The sequence below is a fragment of the Hyla sarda genome, chromosome 1, assembly GCF_029499605.1.
Source record: "Hyla sarda isolate aHylSar1 chromosome 1, aHylSar1.hap1, whole genome shotgun sequence".
Classification (NCBI taxonomy): Eukaryota; Metazoa; Chordata; class Amphibia; order Anura; family Hylidae; genus Hyla; species Hyla sarda.
Genome location: NC_079189.1, coordinates 301,161,514 through 301,182,390, shown reverse-complemented (window position 1 = coordinate 301,182,390; position 20,877 = coordinate 301,161,514). Strand labels below are relative to the sequence as shown.

Sequence of the window (20,877 nt, the reverse complement as noted above, 5' to 3'; positions counted from 1 at the left end):
GGAGACTTGTGGGCTCACTGGGACTTGTAGTGGACTTGGACAGAATGCTGCAGACTCAAGCCGAATTTACTGACTTGACTAGGACTGACTAAACTTCACCCCTTGTGTAGCTTACCAGGCTTTGACATTCACCAGGGGCACTTGGTTGGTGGAAGCGTGACTAGGCCTTGGGTCTCCACAGGACACGGGAAACTTTCAGGTCTAGACTGTTCCTCAGTATGCTCTAAGATGCTCAGAGATGGCTTGCTCCTCCCTGGGTTTATAAGGGAGAGATTTGGAGGGGTCCTATAGGTCACCACACAAGTCACCTGGTCATTGACACCTTCCCTAGTTACATAACTCAGTAACAACATTTAAAGGTATATGAACACTTTAAAGACATTCTCATACATAACATAAGGCACTTATTAACCATTTGAGCGATATACAATAAGGGTGGACTCAGGGGACAATGACATAGAGCCCGCCACACAGGACAGAAAGATACAGGAGTGCAACTCCTGTACTGGACTACCACAATTCTAAAATTGATCAGAGGTACCTTTTCGAAGATTTTTGTTGATATAATACCTCATGACCCCTTATTGTATGGAGTTGAACTCCCTTTACAATTATAGTCCTTTTTCGGTGATATAATCCTTGATGAACCCTAAAAAAACTAATTTTTGTTTAAAAATGTCACATTATAAAATTATCAGAAAATGATGTATTTTTGTGCTTCCCACTAACTGTAATAATAAGCTAACAATTCCTGTTCTATAGAGATGACTTTTTAGCAGCTTCCTCCTTATCATCTTAGGCAGGATAACATTGAAAGTTGGCATTTGTGCATAGATAAGATTAGGCAATTCTCAATTCTTGTACAAGGACCTCTACACAGGTCATGCAGCATGCCCTGAAAACTATGTTATAGAAGTCACTAAGGTCCCTTTATAGTCAATTATTTCTAAGTCAATGGGGCTTGCAGTAAAGCATATCTCTAAATACTGTTAACCTGTTCAGAATGCAGGGCGTATGCGTCCTGGTACTTAAGGGCCCAGGGCATACCTGAACGCCCTGCTCCCATTACTGGGGTTTGAAGCAGTATCAGCAGCCAGGATGATGACGATGCCAGCATTAACCCTTTAGATGCCGCAATTAAAGTTGATCGCAGCATCTAAAACTAAAGTAAAACGATCCTGGCAGCTCAGCGTAGCAGATCGGGACCATCATGGTTAAACCGCGATGTCCTGAGTGTACAGTGGGAGGGCCCTTACTTGCCTCCTCGCCATCCAATCGGTGGTCTGATGCTCCCTGTCAGCCATGCAAGCTGGAGCAGCAGAGCACCAATAATACTTGAACAGTATTGAACAGTATATTCAATCAAAAGATTGCATGTTATAGCCCTCTACTGAGACAAAAATAACTATAAAGTGTTAAAGAAAGTTAATAGAAATTAATTAACTTCCATCTAATAAACTTTAAAATCCCCCCTTTTCCCATTTTTTTAAATAAAATAATGTTATAAAAAATAAAAATAATCATATGTGATACCGCCATGTGCATAAATGTCCCAAATATTAAAATACAAGGTTAGCTAAACGGTACGGTCGATGACATACTCGAAAAAAATACCAGAGTCCAAAACTGTGCATTTTTAATTACTTTATATACCATTAAAAAATTTATAAAAAGCGATCAAAAAGTCCCATCAAAACAAAAATGGCACCGATAAAAACTACAGATCATGGCACAAAAAATTAGCCCTCATATCGCCCTGTATGAGGAAAAATAAAAAGTTATAGGGGTCAGAATATGACATTTTTAAACATACTAATTTTGGTGCATGTAATTATAATTTCTTTCTAAGTAGTAAAATAAAATAAAACCTATATAAATTGGGTATCCTTGTACCCGTATGGACCTACAAAATAAAGATAAGGTGTCATTTATACGAAAAGTGCACTCCGTAGAGACGGAAGCCCTAAAAGCTTACAAAATTTCTTATGAAATAAGTTATGTCATTCCAAAGTACAATTGGTGACACAAAAAACAATCCCCCTATATGGGTCTGTAGGTGCAAAATTGAAAGCGATATGATTTTTAGAAGGAGAGGAGGGAAAAAACACAAGTGCAGAAACGAAAATTGTCAGGGTCCCTAAAGCCAAAATGGGCTCTGAGTCCTTAAGGAGTTAAACGCAGTTCAGGCAAGATGGCTTTACCATAACAATGCACGGAAAATGAAAAAAAAAATAGATCAGAATCAAAAAATGGAAATAGTTTAGAAAAAAAGAACACATTTCAGTACCTAGTTCTAATCAGTAAAAAAAAATCTAGGTGATCTACACCCTTTAAGTTAAACAATATCCAGAAGTAGTGTGCACTTGATAGTTTCACACAGTACAAAGCAGTCCATCTTCTCTTACAGTAATTACGTTGACAAGCAAGTCATTCCTATGGCATTCCTTTTCAGAGAAAAGGTACTTTTGGTCTAAAGTATACAATGCATTTTAAGTAGCTGTTGGCTGGACATTCGCTTTGCTTCCTCCTGTGCTTGCTATACACATGCATACTTGGTTCAGTTCTTAAAGGGGTACTCCGGCCCTAATACAGCTTATCCCCTATCCAAAGGATAGGGGATAAGATGTCTGATCGCGGGGGTCCCACCGCTGGGGACCCTTGCAATCTGTCATTCAGCACCCTTTGCAAGCTCTCCGCAGCGCTGGAGGCTCCGAGTGTGCAGTGGGCCGGAGTAGCATGGTCGTCACGCTGCACACACAGAGCCTGTAGCGCTGCGGAAAGCTCGCAAAGGTGGGTGCTGAATGACAGATTGCGGGGGTCCCCAGCGGCAGGACCCCCGCGATCAAATATCCTATCCCCTATCCTTTGGATGGGGACAAGATGTATGTCAGGATCCGGGCTGGTATGCAGGGAGGACACGGGTGGTGGATCCTCTGTGTCAGTGAGGTGATGGCGTGGGTCATACTAGGGGAACAGAATCTAAGGGGTTACTGGTTTTCACCAGAGCCCGCCGCAAAGCGGGATGGACTTGCAGCGGCAGGTAACCCCCAGGTCGTTCCACCCGATAGCGACTCAACCTCACTGACAGCTGAGACAGGCGCGGTACACAAGGACAAGGCAAGAGCAAGGTCGGACGTAGCAGAAGGTCTGGGTAGGCAGCAACGGTTCGTAGTCAGGGGCAACGGCAAGGGTCTGGGTACACATGCAATGGAACACACACAAACGCTTTCACAGGGCACTAGGCAACAAGATCCGGCAAGGGCAGGAAGGGGAAGTGGGTTTATATAGTGTAGGGAGTGCTTGGGACTAATTGGGCCAGGCACCAATTAATGGTGCACTGGCCCTTTAAATCTGAGAGACCCGGCACGTGCGCGCCCTAGAGAGCGGGGCCGCGCGTGCCGGGACTGAACAGGAGGACGGGGCAGGTGAGAGACACGGCCAGAGTACCCCTTTAATGGGGAAAGGAAAGGCTGCTGTCAGAAACCTATGGTGACAGCTTATTGTGGTGGACCACCAGTGTATGGCAGGACCACAGGTGTAGCGGTGTAGGTAATGGGGCAAGATGTTATTAACCCTTAGTGCTCATGACGCCAGAGTGATTTTTGGTACCGGAACCACATGAGCTATTCCAATGGCTAGTTAAGGAAAGGAGAGTCCACAACCAGTTGTGGTTTAACAGAGGCTTTACTGAGTTTAAGACAGATGGTATTATCTTCACAGCTGGGTCAGATTCCCAGAGAGGTGGCCAGGACTCAGAAGACCTTGCAGCTTGCTGGGACCAATACTTGTATTAGACTTGAGACAATTATCTTGAGGCCTGACTATATGCAGGACTTGACTAATTGTAGTGACAGAAGACATAGACTTTTGACTTTCTGGAATGACTGTAGCTTTGCGGCCTTCCAGGTAGCTGATCACTAGCACTGAGACATCTGCACTGGCTGGTTCTCAGCAAAGGAAGAGAGTGAATTGTAATGGTCGACCCCTTATATAGTGGGGGGGGGGGGGCTGGACTAAAGCCCATTGGTCAAGCTGCGGGTCATAAGTCAAGCTGGTGCTCTCTGGGAGAACATGTGACAACAAATCATGTGACTGCATAACATAACATGTGACAGACTTACAGGTCCTTGAGACAACCTCTCACAGGTCCTCTGCTCTATCTATACATTAGGATCCTGTCTATACATTAAAGCACTATACACAACATTCTGGAAACAACAGGGGGAGACCCTGCAGGGGAGCCCCCAGGTCACTGAGGGTCTCAAACTGACAGGGCCTAAGGGTAGCACAGGACCATATCCTGTACTGGGACATTTCATTATCTTAATTGAGAACAAGAGGATTAGGTGTTAAATATACCCAACTTCAACATACCAAATCCTTCTTTCTAGAAAAGAGTCGCACATGCTGGTGCCAGAAAGTTAAACATATTTGTAAATTGCTTCTATAAAAAAAAAATCTTAATCCTTCCAGTACTTATTAGCTGCAGTATACTACAGAGCAAATTCTTTTCGGATTTCTTAAAAGGGTACTCCGCCCCTAGACATCTTATCCCCTATCCAAAGGATAGGGGATAAGATGTCAGATCGCCGCAATCCTGCTGCTGGGGACCCCTGGGATTGCCGCTGCGGCACCCCGCTGTAATGACGGGCAGTACAGGGTCTGGAGCATCGTTACGTCACGGCTCCGCCCCTTGTGACGTCACGGCCCGACCCCTCAATACGAGTCTATGGGAGGGGGCGTGGCGGTCATCACGCCCCTGCCATAAACTTGTATTAAGGGGGCGGGCCATGATGTCACGAGGGGGCAGAGACATGACATCACGCTGCTCCGTCCCCTGTAGCGTCCGTCATTACGCACAGAGCAAACTCGCTCTGTGCAATAATGACAGCGCAGTGCCGCAGCGGCAATCCCGGGGGTCCCCAGCAGCGGGAACGCGGCGATCTGACATCGTATCCCCTATCCTTTGGATAGGGGATAAGATGTCTAGGGGCGGAGTACCCCTTTAAAACATACTAGTGAGCGAAAGCATGTACCTAGAACCATAGGCAGCATACATATCAACATACCAGACGTATCAACATTTTCTGTGTTTAAATAGCTAAAACTTTTTCTTATCTGATATCATTCAAATACAACCTACATTTATTTACATGTATACATATAAGTAGAATTTTCTGCAAACACAAAAGCATTTAGTATATATACAATAACCAATTAAATACTTTGCCATGATTTTTATTTGTTTGTTGTAATGTATGTGTTGTTTTTTTCTGTTTTTGAATTTGTACAGAGATCAACCAAAACGAAAAGGATTGTTTTTCAAGACGAAGTTCAACAACTGGGAGATGTGAAAGGGAAAGTCACGAAGACTATCCATTTCTCAGAGAAAGGCAGTGACAATGGAGCTTTAAGTAGATCTATACCCACTGGGTACCGACCAAAACCTTACATTGTACCAGATTATGTTGTGTAAGTACATAAATATAATTGTGTGAATTTTTGTGTGCCCCAATATACTGACCCCACATGGACATTAGATAATAGGAAAAAGGAACAATTGCTGGATACAATACTGCAGGGAAATCAAGGGGTGTATAAATAAGTTATTCATGCCCATATATCAGTTGCAATGCACTTGCTACTCTACGGCCTTATGCACACGGCTCTGTATGGAGCAGTACAGAAGAACACAATGTGTGATATGCCTTGGCTGACCATAGTTCCATTCAACAAAAACAGGACATTGGCATAGGAATGTTTCATATACAGTCCCCACAGACATACCACCCCAAGTAGCCCAGCCATATTGCCCTGCTGTTTCAGTGCTCCACTGCTCTTTCTTCCTCAGTCAGGACTTATGGCATAGCAGTAGGTCCCTCAACCAGAGGAACAGTGGAGCACTGAAGCTGGCGCATGCAGTTTTAAGAGCTGAGGCAAGTGCTCTCTATCACCCACAGTGCAAGAAAAAGTGCAAACATGTCACACTAAAAAAAACGTGCACAAAGGATGTGGTCTATCGCTAAGGAGAGAGGCCCCCTAACAAACCTACCCTTCACCTCCAGGCCAAAAGGTACCTGCAAGGATCCAGATTCGATGCCCCTTTTTGCCAAAGCTACTAAGGGGCCACAAATGCACCTGACTTCAACCTAGGCATTAAAGGAGTAGTCCAGTGGTGATTCAGTGGTGAGCAACTTATCCCCTATCCTAAGGATAGGGGATAAGTTGCAGATCGCGGGGGGTCCGACCGCTGGGGCCCCCTGCGATCTCCTGTACGGAGCCCCGACAGCCCGCTGGAAGGGGGCGTGTCGACCTCCGCACGAGGCGGCGGCCGACACGCCCCCTCAATACAACTCTATGGCAGAGCCGAAGCGCTGCCTTCGGCAATCTCCAGCTCTGCCATAGAGATGTATTGAGGGGGCGTGTCGGCCGCCGCCTCGTGCGGGGGTCGACACCCGCTATCTCGGCGGAGAGCCGGGGCCCCATACAGAAAGATCGCAGGGGGCCCCAGCGGTCGGACCCCCCGCGATCTCAAACTTATCCCCTATCCTTAGGATAGGGGATAAGTTTTTCACCACTGGACTACCCCTTTAACCAAGGTATCAGCCAAGGAGCTGTATACTGATTGCATATCGACCGAAGCCAAGATGCCCAGGGGTTGCAGGGAGGTGAGAAACCAGATGGCCACACACACCTCCCCTAGACCGCCAGGAGGGACTCCCAGAAGGGCTACCGCATCCTGACAAATCTTGTGTACAAAACAAACACGTAAAAGTGGCACAGTGACAAACAAAAAAAAAAAATAAAATAAGTGGATGAGTGCAGATATACTGCTCGGTCATCTGTCCGGATCTATAAAAATTTCCCTGGTACTAGCCAGAAGGCCGGGATACCAAGGGTAAGTGCCAAAGGTGAAGGTTAATGGTGCAGTGCTTCCACTCAGTGGGGAGTCCATCCAGTGAGTTTGGGCACCTCAGGGTCACCACTCCCTGTGGCACAAATGTACCTTGGCTTTTACACCCCCCAACCTCATGGCCAGACCTGGAGGAAACAGAGCACATCAGAGCAGCCGTTAAGCTGGTTCTGTGGCACCAGCCCCGGAACGCCCCAGTACCCTTGCTCCTCCATGCAGCATCCATCCTACCAGTGGACTACCTAATAAGAACAGATACTACACTTGATCTTAGCCAAAAGGCCGAGAAGCGCATGCATGCAGTAGTTTAGTTACTGTCCATGTTCTTGCTCTAGGGTCCACACCAGGGTCCAGGCTCATGCTCTACTAATGTCCCCTAATGTACTCCTGCTCGGCTCCTCGGGGCGCAACACAAAAGTACTAGGAGCCACTGCTCACTGATTTAAAGTGACTTTAAGATCAGGTAACTTGGCCTGTGGCCACTTAAAGAACCAGTAACCAGCAGCTACTGTGACACAAAAACGCAGAAAGGGATACATTACATTTTTTTTAAAGTGGGACAAAATTGGCATTTTTATCTAAAAGACGGGGCAGTCTCGGGGGGAAAAAAACGGAGACTCTCCTGTTCAATATGAGATGTATGGTCAGCCTAGACATACCACAAATTGTGAAAGATTCTGAATCCAGTCAGAGGCATACTGTGGTACAATAGGGCAGCATTGACTGCCATGGGGGACAAATTAAAGGTCTATAGAGGGTGGAGGATTTAAGGAGGCATAGTATGCTCTTGTGCATCTGCCCTAAGTATGTGAAATATTTATTTTTGCTTACATAATTCAGAAAGAACATTATTATTAGATAATAATGAAGAGTTTATTGTGCCTTGTGCCTATCTGTATTTGCTGATGTAGCATGCATTGATATTGACCCCTGACATTTCCTATTGCTACCTACATTTTCCATGAATTACATAGCTTTACAGAGAGAGGGACCAGAGTCTCATCACTGCAGTTTCTCTAATGAGATTACTTGATGATCTAATTACCTGGCTAGACAACAGCAGTCTAAACTGTTGAGAATCATAAGTGGGTTGGGGTCAGTTCACATTGTGCAGTTTTGATGCATTTTTATATTCAAAGGGCATTTTTTTTACAGAAATAGTGCCACACAGTGACAGTAATTTGACCTATAATCATAGTTGAAGTGTTTTATGATGACATGTTGCTTTTTACCACATTTTGTTGCATTTTTACTATGGTCTGGATGGGTTTTTGCTGAGAATTTCCAATTTTTATTGCTATTTGTTTATCCCCTTAAGGATGCAGAAATGTTTTCTTTTTTTCTCCTCACCTTCTAATAGCCATAATTTTCCACCTACAGTCCCAAATGAGGGCTTGTTTTTGTGCCATCAATTTTATTTTGCAATTGCATCACTCATTGACCACAAAATGACCAAAAAAAAAAGGTTTGTTTCTACACTGTGCACTTTTCTGTAAAAATGACACATTGGCGGAGATTTATCAAAATCTGTGTTGAGGAAAAGTTGACCAGTTGCCCATAGCAACCAATCAGATCACTTTTTTATTTTTCAAAGGCCCTTTGATTGGTTGCTATGGGCAACTAGTCAACTTTTCCTCAACACAGGTTTTGAAAAATCTAGTTTGTAAAATGTTTTATTTTATTACCGTACTTGTAGTAAAAAAAAAAAAAAAGTAGTATGATAAAATTGTTCTCTTCTGACTCCATAGCACTTTTATTTTTCCTTCACCCTTAAAAGGGTACTCCAGTACTTTAACAATGTATCTTCTATCCACAGGGTAGGTCATAAGTGTCTGATCACAGGGGGGTCCAACCGATGGGACCCCCTGCGATCTCCTGCCCGGCACTCCGGCTTTCCCCATGCACTGATTAGCCACCACTCCATGCACAGAGCTGTGTATCCCAGGCTCTACTACAGAGATGCATTGTGAGGGCATGTCAACCACCGCTTTGTGCAGTGGTCAACACAACTCCGTGCACAGAGTGGTGTCTGCTCAGTGCATGGGGAAAACCAGGGCATCGGGCAGAATATAGCAGTGGGATTTCCCGCATTCAAACACTTATCCAATATTCTGCGACAGAGGATAAGTTGGTAAGTACTGGAGTACCCCTTTAAAGAGATATTGCAGTAAAACTTCACCAATTTCCCTTGATTTCTGAAAAATCACAGCAAAAACAAAAAATGCAGAAAAAGTGCAATGTGGGAACACAGCTTCAGGGGAAGTGTATAACTACTATATATATCTTGATCCCATAAAGATGCAGCAGGATGCAGATAAAGCTGGGAGTGGAGAGGTATGTGGGCATCCAGAAGAGATCTGATAGGTGACGATGTCATCCTGTAGTTCAGCTAACCCAGGACAGACAACTTTCTCTGACACATTAAACACTATGATTTTTTGTGGGCCAGGCTGATGATCACATGACCCAGTTAAAGTACTTAAAGGGGTGTTCCGGGCAAAAACATTTAATCCCCTATCCAAAGCATAGGGGATAAGATGTCTGATCATGGGGGGTGGGGGGGGGTCCGCCGCTGGGAATTTTGGAATTTATGGAAACATCATAGAATTACCTGTTCAGCTGTTTTCATAATCCCAACCACTATTGGCATCTGCAGGACAGAGTTGAGATGGGGCCCCGCTCTAATGATAGGTGCAGGTCCTCTGAAGTATTAGGTTAAGCTAAACAATGATTCAGATAAACATTTTCGCTACCACTGAATTCTGTCAAGTAATGAAATGCAACTGTACATAATTTTTTTGTTTTTAATTAAAGGAGTACTCAGGTAAAGGTACACTTCCACCCTGTTCAAAACCCCTGCAATCTCCTGCCGGCCCCTCTGGCAGTCCACAGGAACAGGGTGTGTTGACCCCCGCACAAAGTGGCGGCCGACACGTCCCCTACATGTATTTCTATGGGAGAGCCAGATAGATACATGGACGGGGCGTATCGGTCAATACCCCATTCCTGTGGACTGCCGGGGTGCCATGCAGGAGATCCTTTGGATTCTGCATAGAGTTTGCATGTTCTCTTTATGCTTGCATGGGTTTCCTTTTAAACTTCCCCCAAAACACTGACACTGATCCTGAAAGTAAATTGCCCCAAAGGGTAGGGGATAAGATGCCTGATCAAGGGGGTTCGTCCGCCCCCACACCCCCCCCCCCCCATCTGCACTCTCTGCGCAGCACACTGCATTCTGAACGAACACTGGCTTCCAGCAGCAGTGGTCGTGATGTCACCACACCTCATTGTATGTCTATTGTAGGGGGCGTGGCGGGCATCTCACCCTCTTCAGTAGACACGCATGTAGGGGGCGTGGTGTGACATCACAATGGGGCGTGGCTTCACGACCACTGCTGCCGAATCCAGCCACGGGGGTCCCATGGATAGGAGATAAGATGTCTAGTGGCAGAGTACCCCTTTAATACCCTGTTTTTGTTTAAACAGAAATTGGGAAAATTATTTTTTTACTATTTGAGCCATTATAATTGTGTATGATGTTCTCTACTCTGCAGCAAGTATCCAGAGATCAATAGTGCAGAGGATCGAGAGAAGTATAAAGCCGTATTCAATGACCAATATGCAGAGTATAAGGAGCTGTACTCAGAAGTTAGAAGTGCCTTACTGAAGTTTAAAGAACTTGATAACATGATGGGAAAACTAGCTAAAGGATCTCAGAATCAGAAGGTAAGTCTGTGAATACATCAACTTATCATTGTAAACTTTACAATAAAGAGTAGAGTGTTGTATATTAAAAGATATCTGCAGGATAAGGAATAAGTGTCTCCTGCACGGCTGCTTTATGTGAGCGGCTAATGCACGTAGCGTCAACCTCTCTGAGGTCGACAGTATGCCCCCTCCCCATACAGTTCTATGGGAGAGGCGGGGAGGCATGAACGCTGCCTCTCCCATAGAGACACATGGAGGAGGCGTGTCGGCCGTGGCCCTGTGCAGGAAATCGTGGGGTGTCCCAGTGGTCGGACCCCCCCGTGATCAAACACTTATCCCCTTACCTGTGGATAGGGGATAAGTTGTCTTTTGCTGCAGATGTCCTTTATTTTTTTTTCAAAAGTTTTTTCTTATTTTCCAATACAAAAACATCCAATTATACCAAAAATCCAAACAACCCATCCCCTTCCTCCTCCCCTCCCACCCTTCTCCCTCCCATACCCACGTCAACCTGGCACATACCTTCAGATTTAAACAAACAACAAAAACGTGGTTTCAAATGGCTGGAAGTGCTCAACCCCAAATGCGGTTGTGCATTTATACTGGGGGAGCAGATCCTGCCCTTGTGGTCCGTTGCTAGGGGCGATCCCCAGCATAAAAATGCATACAATGGAGGATGCCTGCAGCGGACTACAAGTGCCACAATAGAATCCTACACCAGATAAACGGTGTGGATATGTAACAATTAGAATACAATACAAGAATATGGATGCACTACTGTGGTAGATGTAAACAATACATTGGCTATCCCTCAACACTGATGTTAAAATTGAGACATTCGCCAGTGTATCCTTATATGAAGGACACACCAGAGCCCGCACACCAACGCCAAGGTTTCTCATTTTGGTGCGAGACCTAACGCTAGTCCTACCTGTGCTTGATAAACAGAACAGGGGCCAGTGGGCAATTACGGCAGCATTCGGCTGGCTCACAACTTCCTTCCAGATACCCTCCAGTGTTACTACGCACACATGCAATGGGAGGAGGGAGGCAAGCTGCAAGCCCCACCTGAGTTGGCTATTATGGGTGCCTGGCCTCACAGGTGCTTCCTTAATGCTGCCTGGTAGATATTCAAGGCGCATTAATGTTGGAGTTTACACACCTCCAAATTTAAAATTTAAACAAACAACAAAAACGTGGTTTCAAATGGCTGGAAGTGCTCAACCCCAAATGCGGTTGTGCATTTATACTGGGGGAGCAGATCCTGCCCTTGTGGTCCGTTGCTAGGGGCGATCCCCAGCATAAAAATGCATACAATGGAGGATGCCTGCAGCGGACTACAAGTGCCACAATAGAATCCTACACCAGATAAACGGTGTGGATATGTAACAATTAGAATATAATACAAGAATATGGATGCACTACTGTGGTAGATGTAAACAATACATTGGCTATCCCTCAACACTGATGTTAAAATTGAGACATTCGCCAGTGTATCCTTATATGAAGGACACACCAGAGCCCGCACACCAACGCCAAGGTTTCTCATTTTGGTGCGAGACCTAACGCTAGTCCTACCTGTGCTTGATAAACAGAACAGGGGCCAGTGGGCAATTACGGCAGCATTCGGCTGGCTCACAACTTCCTTCCAGATACCCTCCAGTGTTACTACGCACACATGCAATGGGAGGAGGGAGGCAAGCTGCAAGCCCCACCTGAGTTGGCTATTATGGGTGCCTGGCCTCACAGGTGCTTCCTTAATGCTGCCTGGTAGATATTCAAGGCGCATTAATGTTGGAGTTTACGCACAGGTAGGACTAGCGTTAGGTCTCGCACCAAAATGAGAAACCTTGGCGTTGGTGTGCGGGCTCTGGTGTGTCCTTCATATAAGGATACACTGGCGAATGTCTCAATTTTAACATCAGTGTTGAGGGATAGCCAATGTATTGTTTACATCTACCACAGTAGTGCATCCATATTCTTGTATCACATACCTTCAGACCAGTATGCCCAATTACTTCCTATTTTACTCACTCCTCTTTTCTTGGGGATTCCGGGGACATCCATTTTCTCAGGATGATTATTTTAGCTAAACCCAAAACCTTTATAACCATACCTTTATGTTTAGCTCTCTTTAGATTTAATTCCCATAAAGTTGTTTTAGGTTCAAAATCCAAATCTGCATGAAATTTCTTTTCGATTATCTTAGAAATGTCTATCTAGTATACTTGAATCCGAGAACAGTTCCATACCATGTGTAACCAATTGGCTTCTTCCGAAATACATTTAGGGCATGATGAGCCCTTCCTAGCATTAACCTTAAATATACAATTGGGCGAGTATTGTACACAGTAGGCTAACATTAAAAAGGATATTCTATAATTCATATTAATTGTAGCCTTTCTAATGTTCATTAATGACAACTTCCATTCTTCTTTTGTTATTCCACCTACATCCCTTGCCCCTCCTAATCTATTCAGTACCTTCCCCCGTATATTCCCACCCATCATCTTATAAAGTGTATCTAATAACCTTTTCTCCTGCCCATGTGCCACTCTAATAAATTCAATAAGTTGATGTGTTCCTACTTTTAACCTTTCCTTCTCTTTTTCCTTTCTAATTGCATCCCTCAACTGTAAATAGGCAAATTAGTTTCCACTGTTTAACTTAAATTTCTCACATAAATAAAGCCAATTTTTTATTTCCCCATCTTGACATATATGTACCACCACATTAATTCCCTTTTGCTCCCAGTTAACATATTTATTATATATTTCTGGAAACTTATCATTATCCCAAACTGGTGTGCACCAAATACTTCCTGTGATCCCTATAATTTCCCTCATTTTCCCTCATATCTGACTTATAAGTGTCATTACTAGTAACTTATCCTGTGTTTTACTTCTTACCTGCCTACCACTTTCTAACAATTCCCAAATTGATTTACAGTTTAATCCTTTCTTAATAAAGAATTCTTTAAACACCTTTTGCTCTTGTATAATTAAAGTCAACTGTGCATCCACAAAATAATGTAGGAAGTAAGGAATACCTAATCCCCCTCCTTCAATTGGTGATATCAAATTATACAACTTAATTCTTACCCTTTTCCGCCCCCAAATAAGTGAATTTAATTTATTTTCCGTACCTTTAAAGAAGTCATTTTTTACCCATACCGATGCTGCTCTCAAATAATGTAGGGTCATTGGAAGTATTACCATTTTAATTAAGCCTATCCTGTCGGCCCTATTTAGTCCTAATTTAGTCCAAGAATTAACTTTTCTTCCTATTTTTTTCAGTAGGGGGTCCAAATTTAGCTTCTCATATTCCCCAATGTTCATTGAAATCCTAATCCATAAATACTCTACATATTCATCAGGTTTAAAAAAAATTATGGGACCAATAGGTATCTAAATTTCCTCGTCTAATGAAAGGTGTCCTGATTTTTTCCAGTTTATTTTAATTCCTGAAAATACACCGAATTCTTCTACCAGTTGTGTTACCAATGGTAATTTCTCTTTTGGGTTTTTAAAGGGTACCTCTCATCAAAAAAACTTTTGATATATTATAGATTAATGTATGCAGAATAACTTTACAATTGCATGTTATTAAAAAATATGCTTCTTTCTATTTAATTTTCCACTTTGAAGAAATGACCACTAGGGGTCTCCTTACCAGTCCTGGCAGCAAGCATTTCAGACTCCTGCTGGAGTCCTAAACACTACGAGCTGCCAGTCTGCTTTGTTCACAAAGGAGAACACTGAGAGCTGCCAGCCTGCTTTGTTCACAGCCTGTTTGGCTGTGAACAAAGCAGGCTGGCAGCTCTGAGTGTTTAGGACTCCAGCATGAGTCAGAAATGCTTGCTGACAGGACTGATTTCATTAACATGCTATTGGAAAGTTATTCAACATTCATTAATCTAAAATATATCAAAAGTTTATTTGATGAGAGGTACCCTTTAATGAAGAGAATTACATTGTCCACGTACATATTTTTTTTTTCTTTTGAATCCCAAACCCTTGGAAACATTCAGTTTTTCTAATCATATTGACCAAGGGTTCAATAAACAGTGCAAATAGAAAAATTAGAAAATTGCTGCTATACTTTGAAGCCCTCTGCTGTCTTCAAAAAGTAAAAACATATCAACTTTATGATGCAAATATAAAGTAGACATATTGTATATGTGAATCAATATGTAATTTATTTGACATGTCCCTTTTGCTTTCATGCAGAGAGCTTCAAAGTTAGAAAAATTGCTAAATTTTCAAATTTTTCGACCCCGATTTGACCCCGTGTCATATCAGGTCGGTCGCGGCGGCCAACATGGCCGGGACCTGCGGCTAATACAGGACAACACCGATCGCGGTGATGCCCTGTATTAACCCTTCAGACGCGGCGATCAAAGTTGACCCGGGACCGCCGCGTTTAACAGCTTACAAGACACCGGGAGGATCCTTACCTGCCTCCTCTGTGTCCGATCAGCGAATGACTGCTCCGTGCCTGAGATCCAGGCAGGAGCAGTCAAGCGCCGATAACACTGATCAATGGCATGTTAAGGGAGAACTCCAAAATATAAAAATTGCCCCCCATACTGCCTGCAGTAAAAAAAAAAAATAAAGATGTACATACCTTCCTTCGCTCCCTCGGGGCCTCCGGTAACCGACTCCGGTCTCCGCAGAAAGGGCCGGCCTTAGGTGTTCAGGCGCCCTGTGCGAGCTAACCTTGTGGCGCCCCCCCTATTACCCCATAAACATACACAAAGAGGAAAAAAATCTTTGTAACAAATATTTTTTTTAAACATTTAATCATTCCCCTGCCCCCTTAATCAGTCCCATGTCCCCCTTAATCAGATGCAATATAGTTCCCCCACATTAGGTGCAGTATAGCTCCCCACAGTAGGTGCAGTATAGTTCCCCACATTAGGTGCAGTATAGTTCCCCACATTAGGTGCAGTATAGTTCCCCCACATTAGGTGCCATATAGTTCCCCACATTAGGTGCAGTATAGTTCCCCCACATTAGGTGCCATATAGTTCCCCACATTAGGTGAAGTATAGTTCTCCACATTAGGTGCAGTATAGTCCTCCACATTAGGTGCAGTATAGTTCCTCCACATTAGGTGCAGTACAGTTCCCCCACAATAGGTGCAGTATGTTCCCCCACCTTAGGTGCAGTATAGTTCTCCACATTAGGTGCAGTATAGTTCCCCACATTAGGTGCAGTATAGTTCCCCATATTAGGTGCAGTATAGTTCCCCACATTAGGTGCAGTATAGTTGCCCCACGTTAGGTGCAGTATAGTTGCCCCACATTAGGTGCAGTATAGTTCCCCTCATTAGGTGCAGTATAGCTCCCCACATTAGGTGCAGTATAGCTCCCCCACATTAGGTGCAGTATAATGTTCCCCCACATTAGGTGCAGTATAGTTCCCCACATTAGATGCAGTATAGTTCCCCACATTAGGTGCAGTATAGCTCCCCACATTAGATGCAGTATAGCTCCCCCACATTAGGTTGGCAGTATAGTTCCCCACATCAGGTGCAGTATAGCTCCCCACATTAGGTGCAGTATAGTTCCCCCACATTAGGTGCAGTATAGCTCCCCCACATTAGGTGCAGTATAATGTTCCCCCACATTAGGTGCAGTATAGTTCCCCAAATTAGGTGCAGTATAGTTCTCAACATTAGGTGCAGTATAGCTCCCCACATTAGGTGCAGTATAGCTCCCACATTAGGTACAGTATAGCTCCCCCACATTAGGTTGGCAGTATAGTTCCCCACATCAAGTGCAGTATAGTTCCCCACATTAGGTGCAGTATAGTTCCCCACATTAGGTGCAGTATAGTTCCCCACATTAGGTGCAGTATAGTTCCCCCACATTAGGTGCAGTATAGTTCCCCCACATTAGGTGCAGTATAGCTCCCCACATTAGGTGCAGTATAGCTCCCCACATTAGGTGAGGTATAGTTCTCCACATTAGGTGCACTATAGTTCCCAACATTAGGTGCAGTATAGCTCCCCACATTAGGTGCAGTATAGCTCCCCCACATTAGGTTGGCAGTATAGCTCCCCATATTAGGTGCAGTATAGCTCCCCACATTAGGTGCAGTATAGTTCTCCACATTAGGTTGGCAGTATAGCTCCCCACATTAGGTGCAGTATAGCTCCCCACATTAGGTGCAGTATAGCCCCACATTACGAAGAAGCAGTTTCCCCACATTAGGTAGTAGCAGGTTCCCCAAATTCGGTAGCATTGTCGTTCCCCCATTCCCACCCTCCCCCGACCGATTCACACACACACAGGCAACCACACATGCACACACACACAGACAGACAACCACACATGCGCACACACACACACACACACACAGACAGACAACCACACATACGCACACACACACAGACAACCACACATGCACACACACACAGACAACCACACATGCGCACACACACACACACACAGACAGACAACCACACATGCGCACACACACACACATACAGACAACCACACATGCACACACACACACACAGACACCCAGACATACACATAGACAACCTTACCTGACCTGCAAATCACAGGATTCTGTAGTAAATACCCAGTTTCAAAATATGCTTCACAGAAGGGGTATAACAACTTAAAACTTAACATTTATTGTGCTAATTAAAAGACAGGACCCCACTGACAACAATACAACAGAAAAAGTAGTCACACCGGACCCAGAGGCCATAGATTGTGGACAGCAATCTGAGTCAGTCACAAGGACAAGGTGATGGTCAGGGAGTGATAGGGGATAAGCAATATGAGACCAGGGTGGGTAGGGCTGTGGCCCTAGTATACCCTATCAGGGAGATGTCGTGCCACTACCCCTGCTCGCTCAGGGAACTGTCGGGGCACTCGTCCTAGAAAGGACGACCCCTGCCCCGGTCTACCCCTTTGTCAATCCCTGTATTAAGAAATAGTCAGCCCGCCCGCCCAACGCGTTTCCCCCAAATCACTGGGTTCGTCAGGGGCTACAGAGCATAAACAGCCAGTGTCACAAATATCCGCTACAACTTAGTGACACAGAGTGTAAAATGAAAGCCGAGGCCAAAAAGGTGCAGCAATTACAATAAAGTGCACCATATAAAGTAAACAAAATAAAACACACCGTAACCACAACCCATCCGTTTAGGCACCCCTCAAAGACAAGTAATAGTGCAGGGAGTAGCGATGTGCTAATGACCCAGAGCAGAGCCCTGCTCCTGGGTATTGACTCACGTGACCCACAGTGGCGGTCTGCGAGATGCTGGCATCTGTAGTGGCAGAATGCACAGCTATGGCGTCTGTTTTTTACTGCCGGCAGTATGGGGGACAATTTTTATATTCTGGAGTTCTCCTTTAATACATGTCAAGGATCCGTGGAAAAGATCAGTGTGTGAAGTGTTGTAGCCCCCTCAAAAAAAAGTGTTAATAAATGTGATTTAACCCCTCCCCTAATAAAAGTTTGAATCACCCCCCTTTTCCCATAAAAAAAAACTGTGTAAACATATGTGGTATCGCTGCGTGCATAAATGTCCGAACTATAAAATATATCATTAATTAAATCGCACGGTCAATGGCGTACGTGCAAAAAAAATTTCCAAAGTCCAAAATAGCGTATTTTTGGTCACTTTTTATACCATTAAAAAATTAATAAAAAGCAATCAAAAAGTCAGATCAAAACAAAAATGGTACCGATAAAAACCTGATATGTGAAAAAAAAAAAAAGTTATAGAGGTCAGGGAGGACATTTTTAAACATTGAAATTTTCCTGCGTGTAGTTATGATTTTTTCCAGAAGTACGACAAAATCAAACCTATATAAGTAGGGTATCATTTTAACCGTATGGACCTACAGAATAAAGATAAGGTGTAATTTTTACCAAAAAACGCACTGTGTAGAAACGGAAGCCCCCAAAATTTACAAAATGGCGTTTTTTTCTTCAATTTCGTCACACAATTATTTTTTTTTCCATTTTGCCTTGGATTTTTGGGTAAAATGACTAATGTCACTGCAAAGTAGAATTGGTGGCACAAAAAAATAAGCCATAATATGGATTTTTAGGTGGAAAGTTGAAAGGGTTATGATTTTTAAAAGGTAAGAAGGAAAAAACAAAAATGCAAAAACTGAAAAACGCTGAGTCCTTAAGGCGTTAATGCATAAAGTGATAGAGGTCAGATTTGAAAAAAAATGCTCCATTTCTTAGGGTCATAATGGGCTCCGTCCCCAAGTGGATATAAAAATATTAATCCTTCCAGTACTTATCAGTTGCTGTATACTACAGAGGAAGTTGTATAGTTCTTCTGTCTCACCACAGTGCTCTCTGCTGACACTTCTGTCAGGGGTCAGGAACTGTCCAGAGTAGGAGCAAATCCTTATAGCAAAACTCTACTGCTCTGGACAGTTCCTGACACAGAAAGAGGTGTCAGTAGAGAGCATTGTGATCAGACTGAAAAGAACAGCTCAACTTCCTCTGTAGTATACAGTATCTGATATGTACTGGAAGTATTAGGTTTTTTAATAAAAGTAATATACAAATCTGTTTAACTTTCTGAAGCCAGTGGATATGAAAAAAATAATGTTTTCATGGATATGCCATATACAGAACCATTACCATATGCAAGAGCCAAAATTCTCTTGATATCCCATCCCTTACGCATATAAACCAAATATAGGGCAAAACATTACTGGGTATGGAGCATGGGATGCAGTGTAATTTCTAAGAAGTTGTCGCACAAGAGATACCCTGTTAAAACTAAGATGATTTCTTTAAATGGTGACTGCTTCCCTCTATTTGATAGCCTATGTAATCTGTAACATATTTGTAAAAGACAGACCAGTATGAAATACCGGAATAGGGGTTAGCTACTGCATTGTACAAGAGAAGAGCAAATCTTGGCTGTATATTTGAAACCTTAGTCTGTCTCCATCCTTCAGAGGATCTACACTGTCCCTGAAAGGTTAATTAAGGTTTTCCTCTTATCTCAGCAGCAGAAGTTCTAAGATTTGTGTAACCCCTTCTTTGCTGTTCTGCTGATTCTTTCATTTCCATTCACATTTTGCAAAGATAGCATCAGTAGCTACTTCTATTTTCACGTGCATCAGTAGTGTACTAAAAATCATCCCCCAGAACAGTGCCAGTCAGTTCAGTCCAGTACACTTTCACCAGCATTATGTCAGAACCTATTAGAGAGCAGTATGTGCTGTTTTGTGATTGGCATGTGGAAGGACCTCTGTGTGTGTACTACTGGCTAACAGCCGGGCTCTCTTCCGTTACCTAAAGTAGAGAGAATGTGAAATAGTTGTGTAACCTAGAAAAAACTGTTAGGGGCTCAATAACATCAGTGAGAACCAGTGATATCTGGGAATTAACAATACACGGTTACCACTCGAATCAATGTCCATGTAATCAGCTGCATTTAAGAAGACAGCCTCACCACTGACATCCATTTGCTCTTATAGCAAATAAATAGATATAGGAAAACCCCTTTAACCTAATACTGCTCAAGCAGAAAATAGCGTTCTACCACTCATCACCAGTTTAACATAGGATTACTGATGAAATGACAAAGTGAAATTACAAATGCAAAGATTAATACTATATTTTGTACTTACAGGCATCGGATAGGATCAAAACCATCGCTGAAAAATATGACAGGAAAAAAAATGTAAGTGTATAGTTATGTTTATGTATATGAGGTTGGTCAAAGTGATTCTGGAAAGGAGTAGTGATGTTTGGGCAATAGGCCTCAACAAGCGATCGTATAAAATGTTCTGAAACTGTGCTTCTCCTTTGATGACCAAGAGACTGTGCCCACTAAGAGAAACCAATAAGCTGCATACCACTTTTAGAGACTGTAAACATTACTCTTATGTACCACTTAGGGTAGGGTCACACGTGCCATATTTTTTTGTGTATTTTGCTGTGTATTTGCTGCTGCGTAATTTCCTACCCATTGATTTTAATGGGTAGGATAATAGGCCGCAGCAAATACACAGAAAAATACAACACGTGTGACCTTACCTTTAAAGTGAAAATAACCACTACATGAAAACATTTTCATTTTTTTCACCAGACATGTCTGAAATATAATGGTGGGGGAAAACCCCAAGAGCGGTGCTCTGTTTTATAAAATACAAGCGGGTGCTCTTGACATACATGCATCAATGTCAGAAAACCCTTTTAGGCTAGGTTCACACTGCAGAAACTCTGGGCAGGAAATTTCCACACGGAGATTCCGAG

General features: G+C 43.4%; 1 protein-coding gene and 1 pseudogene across 1 annotated transcript in view; one reads left to right on the top strand and one right to left on the bottom strand.

The window, feature by feature from the left end:
* OCEL1 (occludin/ELL domain containing 1) overlaps positions 1-20,877 on the top strand; it is a 41,600-nt gene that overhangs the window by 9,634 nt on the left and 11,089 nt on the right. The window contains exons 3-5 of the mRNA XM_056552053.1: positions 5,294-5,472; positions 10,468-10,639; positions 20,252-20,302. Of these exons, the coding sequence (XP_056408028.1) occupies positions 5,294-5,472; positions 10,468-10,639; positions 20,252-20,302 (402 nt within the window). The remainder of the gene's footprint in view (positions 1-5,293; positions 5,473-10,467; positions 10,640-20,251; positions 20,303-20,877) is intronic.
* LOC130344126 (U2 spliceosomal RNA) lies at positions 7,076-7,207 on the bottom strand (annotated as a pseudogene).